Source organism: Hemicordylus capensis, chromosome 1, assembly GCF_027244095.1.
Source record: "Hemicordylus capensis ecotype Gifberg chromosome 1, rHemCap1.1.pri, whole genome shotgun sequence".
In the NCBI taxonomy this organism is placed as follows: domain Eukaryota; kingdom Metazoa; phylum Chordata; class Lepidosauria; order Squamata; family Cordylidae; genus Hemicordylus; species Hemicordylus capensis.
This window is the reverse complement of record NC_069657.1, coordinates 7,228,651-7,235,082: the sequence shown is the minus strand read 5'-3', so window position 1 is coordinate 7,235,082 and position 6,432 is coordinate 7,228,651. Positions and strand designations below refer to the sequence as shown.

The following is a 6,432-nucleotide window of genomic DNA, read 5'->3' as shown; positions in this document are numbered from 1 at the left end:
GGATCCTCCCGCGGAACGCCACGCCACGCCACGCCACCTTCCACGCAGAATACCACAGCAGCATCCCCTGAAGTTCGGCAGTGGCGTGCACAAGGCGGCGGTTTCCCTCCGCGTCCCCCTCCAGCCGACGGCCGGTACCTTTTGTGAAGCTGAGCGAGGAGTGAGAGATTGACAGAGGCCAAGGAGGTGGGACATCCCCTCGCAAATCCCAGGACTGAGGGGAGGGAGGGCGGGAGGGAGGGCGGTGCTTGCTCCCCTGATTGACAAGCTGATGCGAGGAGTGACTTCTCAGGTCCACGTGACTCTCCCGGGGCTGGAAGAAAAGCAGAAGGCAGGCTGCTGGGGAGTTCCATTATATTCAAATATATTCATTTTCTAGGAGCCACTCCGGAGCACCAACTCGCAGCGACCGCTCCTGCCAGCAGCCCCAAGAAGCAACCCGCCGCCGCCGCCGCCGCCAGCGAGCGACTCTCCTCACCCGCCAGCCCGCCCGACTCCAGATTTCCCCGCGCGAGCTTTTCCACGAGTCTTGTTCCACACTGGCTGTCAAGAACCATGGACTGTTTCTATATGCCTTGTTTTCTGTCAGTGAGTAGAGCTTTCTATTCTTTGCGATTTCTTCTTAGAGCCCCACTTAACCATCCTCTTAATGAGGACACTAGTGTGTGTTGTGCTAATGAGGACACTAGTGTGATTGTGTGTGTGTGTGTGCGTGCGTGCACGCTGGGTTGTTGTGGATTCTCAGATTTGTAGTTAATTTCTTCTTCGCCTTGAAACGAAAACTCCAAATTGTTTCGAAGCGGTCCTAGGGCATTTTGGCTGCGCTCCTGTGCACCCTTACTCAGGAGTCAGCCTCACCGAACTCAGCCAGTAAACATGCATGAAATGCTGCACATTTTAGTGAACTTGCAAAGTTTCTTCTGTGCACCCCCCTCCCATCGCCCTTTAAAGGGTGCATCACTTTACTTTCCAGAGTTATTTGTCCAACCCAACCCCACCCCCCATAAAACCCCGATTTAAGGCAGCGCTGGAGCTGATCCTTGCGCACACTTACCCCTCGGCTGCGGTCCCCCAAGCACTTGCGCCGCCGAGGTGCTGGTGCGCTCCCTCCCACTCGCGATGGGTGGGACGCTTCCCGGGACTTCGTGGCTAGCGGCTGGCAGCCTCCAAGGCTCACGACCCGAAGCTGGCTTGCTGGGGAAGCTCCTTCCTTCCACGACCTTTAAGGCACTTGGCAAGGAAGTCTGCTTAACAATGAATCAAAACATCCAGAGCACCCCCCGCCCCGCGTGGAGAAACGTGGATTAGAATCAATAAATTCAAAACATGTATTTCTAATGTGTTCTTTTAATTTAAGGACAACTCGTCATTTGTTTTGTTTTAACGAAGTGGGGGGGGGGGTCCCTTCATCGAAAGATATATTTCAAACATTTATGTACTTAGATGTCTGTTGCGGGTGTGTGTCTCCCATCCCAGGGATGCAGACCGTGGAAAGGCATAAGTGGCAACTCCTCGTTTAATTTGGGGTGTGAGTGAGGAAAGCCACTTTTGGGGGTGGGTGGGAGCTGCGGGTCATTAGGCTTGGTGGTGGGGAGTAAAATGGGGGGGGGCTTCTCAAATGCTCAGGGGGAATCTGCACCCCGCCACCCCCTATTAAATTATAATTTGTTCCACGATCCCTCGTCTAATGGGAGAGCGTTGATCAGATAAGCGGAGACATTAAAACTGGAGGGAAAGGAGGGGGCGTTTAATTAAAGAGGGGGGCTATTCGTCGTTGTTGGCCCGCAGCTCGGAGCGACTTTTTGGTGGCCGCGCCTGCTGCGGCTGTCTGTGCGTGTCTCCCCCTTTCCAAGACGCATTGTTGGGTGGCTTTCCTTTTGGCCCTTGACCCACCTTGTCTCTTTGGTTCTTCTCCCTCTCCCCACCTTCCCGCCCCCCTCCGCAATTCCACCCCCCACCAGAGACACCATGACGCCTGGTAACCGAATGCTGATGGTCATTCTAGTATGCCAAGTCCTGCTAGGCGGTCCTAACCATGCCAGTCTGATACCCACCGAGCCTGGCAAGAAGAAGGTGGCCGGCGACCTGCACCAGCACCAGCAGCGAGGAGGCGGCGGGGAAGGCGCCTCGGGGTCTCCGCGCCGCCCGTTCCCAAACCATGAGCTCTTGCGGGGCTTCGAGGCCACCCTCCTGCAGATGTTCGGGCTGCGCAGGCGGCCGCAGCCCAGCAAGGCGGCGGTCATCCCCTCCTACATGCTGGATCTCTACCGCCTCCAGTCCGGGGACGAGGAGGAGAAGCTGCACGACCTCAGCCTCCAGTACCCGGAGAAATCCACCAGCCGCGCCAACACCGTGAGGAGCTTCCACCATGAAGGTCAGTCGGGCGCGCCGCCGGGGCTGAAGCGCAGGCAGAGCACGCACACGGCCGAGGGGGGGGGGCGCTGTCCCGGGAGCGGGCGGGCGGGCTGGCGATCGTAGGCCCGGTGCTGCTGCGAAGTTAGTTGGCCCCGCCGGGCGCAGCAGCGCACGGGGCTTCCTTCCGAGGAAGCGTGCAGAGGGGGGTGGCGCCAGGGCAAAGGGGGGGGGGGTCTTGGGCTGCGGCGGAGTGGTGCGCGTGGGTCGCCTCCCTCCCTCCCTCCGTTTGGGAAAGCAGGGGAGGGAGAGCTCCCCCCGCCCCTGCAGCCTTGGCCCACTTTGCTCGCACGTCGGGTTGGGGAGTGGATGGCTTGAAATCGGCCCCAAGTGCTCGGCCGTCCCCCACCCCCCCCACGGGCTGTGTCCCTACTACGAAGCAGAGCCGTGTTCGTTCGCGACTCTCCTCGCGCGCGCCCGCTCTCCTTCGCCTGCCCATCAGTCGCCCCAACAGCTCAGCCCCAAATTCCCGGGGAAGGCACCATCTCTGGACTGACCGTCGGATCCGAGGAGGGCTCTTTCCCACGCGTGGGTGCGTGGTGGCCTGTCCACGGGACAGGATCCCGCAAGAGCTGCGCTTAGGAGCAGGGGCTACGGAAGTCGGTTTAGGCAGGAAAGGAGGGCTGCGGGTCACTTTCTGCGGCTGCGAAGAACACAAGAGAGAGTCATTAAGACCCCTCTGGTTGACAGAGCTCCCTTCGCAGCAGATTTCACTCCAGTGCTGGGTTACTTCCTTTCTTCCCGGCTTAGTAGCAATATCAAAGCTCTCCCTCCTCATTACTTTAGAAACAACAACAAGAAAAACTCCCGTTCTCGCCGGTTCATGTGGTTGTGGTGGCGGCAGTGAAGACGGGAGGTATAGATAGCTAGAGCCTACAGCTGCGCCTGTTTGTGTGTGTTTCCTGGCGAGCGCTTCTTTACCTTCTTCCCCAGAGGAAAACCGGAGTTCTTAATCTGCTGGCCTAGAATGGTGCGTTCAGCCGGCACCCGCGCCCCAGCAGGGACTAGTGGAGGCGTGTTTGTGCATCTCCAAACGAGAAAGTTCTCTTTTCTTGCGAGAGCAGTTAGAGGGAATCTGGCTTTGAAACCCCCGTTGCCCACACATTCGTCTGTTTATTGTGATGCTTGATAGATGGGCAAAGCGTTTCACAACATCCGTTTTCTCTAAGTAGCCCCACTTTCAGGGCTGTCCTGAGAGAGCCCTGGGAGGGGGCGGTGCAGGGCTTGGGGGGGGGCGGGCGCAAATCAGCCAGTGCGCCCCCGCCTTCCAGTTAATGTTAGTGGGGGTTGAAAGAGCGGGGCCTGGGTCTGTTGCCCTGCCCATTTTAGTCTACCGAGCTGCCCTTGAGTATACTGACCAGCTCTGTTGCCAGGGCCAAGAACAAAAAGAAGTCGTGTGCGTGTGTGTCCACTGCTAGTCTCATCCCAGCCTTGGGGCCCCCGATGCTGCTGGCAATGCAACTTTTCCAGGAGGGGGGAGGGCATGGCACGCTGCTAGTGCAAAGACGGCGTGGGGGCGGGGTGCATGCCCGTGGCGAACAGAACAAGCACTTTCAAACGGGCATGACGGATCGTTTGTGCAGGAAACGCCACACTCCAATCGCTCGTGCAAAAACTTAAATCCCGGCGATGGGGGCGATTTCACGGTGTCTTTAGCGGCATTCGCTCCTGAAAGAGGGTGTGTGTGTGTGCTCGCGCCGGGGCTTAAGACTACCTGAGGGCGATAATATCTGTGCTGGAGGGACTGTTTGTGAATCTTAAACGGGGATTGTAGTATCCTAGGGGCAGGGGCCTGTATCCCTGTTACACGATACAGCGCCTTGTAGGGCTAAAGGGGTAAATCATTAATAATGATATTAATGGCAAGATAGGGTGTGTGTAGTAGGGCATGAGATAGGCACTCTGCACAGGCTCAAATGCCGCTGGAATATCCCCGGGCTGAGCTCTGGCAGCACGAAATGAAGCCTACCAGGTAGCATTTCAGGAGGCCAGCGCCAAGCTTTGACCTCTTGGAGGAGGGTGGGGAGGAGCATCGTCCATCTCCTTGGGCCGTGGAGTCTCCAAAACGCAGCGCTGCTTTTTGCCCACCACGCGGCCTCTTGGGACTGGAGATTATGACGAAGATCCCCTACACTGCTTTTCAACAACAAAAAAGTTCACAAAGTGGTTCACACAGATAACCGGGCGGCGCTTGCTTGCACTCAGCTTCTCTGCAGCTTCACTCTCAAGGAAGTCCCAGACTCCCCAAGGATTTCAAAGGGGATTTACTCCCGAGTAAAGGTGCATAGGACTTCAGGCAGGCAGCCCGATCCTGAGCATCGTAGGCTGCGTTCAGTTCGATCTCTCTCAGCAAGAGCGCTGAGACTTGTACTCCAAACCTAGCAATAAACGCCCACTCGACTCAATGGGACTCCTTCCGAGTAGGAACATAGTTGTAGAGGGGCAGCGTGCAAAGGCGGTCTTTATGGGAGTGCGGGGGGGGGGATGGGCCGGCGAAATGGCCCCAAGTCGGAGCAAGGTGTGTTGTCTTTGGGTGGGGGGCGCCTGTGGGTGGGTTTCCCCTTTCCGTCAAGTGACCCTGGCACAAGCCAGCCAGCGGCCACCATTGCGGGTCTCCCTGTGGTGTCTGGCCCGGCAGCCTCGTGCCGTCGGTGGGGTTTTTGTCTGCCTGCTGCTCACGTCTCCCGCCGCCTTTCGCCCCCTCCTTCTGCAGAGCGCCTGGAGCACATGCCCAGCAGCGGCCCCGGGAGCCCCGCGCTGCCGCCGCGCTTCCGCTACTTCTTCAACCTCAGCAGCGTGCCGTCCAGCGAAGCCATTTCTTCCGCGGAGCTGAGGCTCTTCCGACAGCAGATCCGGGAGGAGGCGGAGGAGCAGCCGCAGCCGCCGCGGGAGGAGGAAGAGGCCGCGGCTTGGGAGCGGGGCTTCCACCGGATCAACATTTACGAGGTGATGAAGCCCGCGCCGGGGGGCGACTTGGTCACCAGGCTGCTGGACACTCGCCTGGTGCATCACAACGTGAGCCGCTGGGAGAGCTTCGACGTGAGCCCCGCGGTCGTCCGATGGACCACAGGCGGCCAGCCCAACCACGGGCTGGCCGTGGAGGTTGTCCACCTCCACCCCACGCAGACTCACCAGGGCAAACATGTCCGGATTAGCCGCTCTTTACCTCAAGGGGGCCGCCTGGAGGCCGCCGAATGGGCTCGCCTCCGGCCGCTGCTGGTCACCTTCAGCCACGACGGGCGGGGCCAGTCGCTGCTCACGCGGCGGGCCAAGCGCAGCCCCAAGCACGCGCACCCGCGGCCGCGCAAGAACAAGAAGAACTGCCGCCGCCACGCCCTCTATGTGGATTTCAGCGACGTGGGCTGGAACGACTGGATCGTGGCCCCGCCGGGCTACCAGGCCTTCTACTGCCACGGGGACTGCCCCTTCCCCTTGGCCGACCACCTCAACTCCACCAACCACGCCATCGTGCAGACCTTGGTGAACTCCGTCAACGCCAGCATCCCCAAGGCCTGCTGCGTGCCCACCGAGCTCAGCGCCATCTCCATGCTGTATTTGGACGAGTACGACAAAGTGGTCCTGAAAAACTACCAGGAAATGGTGGTCGAAGGGTGTGGGTGTCGCTAAATGGCGGTGGTGGGGGGAGAAACACGTGTTGCCCCTTCCACACGACCTCTCTGCCCGCCCGCCCGTCCGTCCCAAATCCGCAGGCACTGGGCAGCAGAGCGGGGGTAAAGGCCTCTCCTCTCCCTCGTCCCCCTTACAGGACGGCCTGCGGGTGGGGGCGTCTTCTTTTATTTTAAAAGAAAAGGCAAAAAAAAGGAGGAAAAAAATAGAAGTTTTTAAACGAACTCTCCTTCACACACACGCGCCAGCAAAAGTAATAATAATAATAATAATAAAAATCCCTTAATCCGTTCACCTTGACCTTATTTATGACTTTATGTGCAAATGTTTTGACAATAATGATCATATATTTTGACAAAATATATTTATAACGACATATTAAAAGATAAAAAA

General features: G+C 58.3%; 1 protein-coding gene across 1 annotated transcript; it reads left to right on the top strand.

Annotated features, from left to right (window-relative positions):
• Positions 1-273: 273 nt before the first annotated feature.
• BMP4 (bone morphogenetic protein 4) lies at positions 274-6,175 on the top strand. The gene is made up of 3 exons (XM_053284450.1): positions 274-588; positions 1,962-2,374; positions 5,126-6,175. Exons 2-3 carry the CDS (start codon positions 1,969-1,971, stop codon positions 6,037-6,039), a joined length of 1,320 nt encoding a protein of 439 aa, XP_053140425.1. The 5' UTR covers positions 274-588; positions 1,962-1,968; the 3' UTR covers positions 6,040-6,175.
• The last annotated feature ends 257 nt before the right edge of the window (positions 6,176-6,432 follow it).

Coding starts and splice junctions, on each gene's coding strand:
- BMP4 (XM_053284450.1), top strand. CDS start 1,969: ATGACGCCTGGTAACCGAATGCTGATGGTCATTCTAGTATGCCAAGTC. Junction 2,375..5,125: donor GAGGAGCTTCCACCATGAAG/GTCAGTCGGGCG, acceptor CTCCTTCTGCAG/AGCGCCTGGAGCACATGCCC.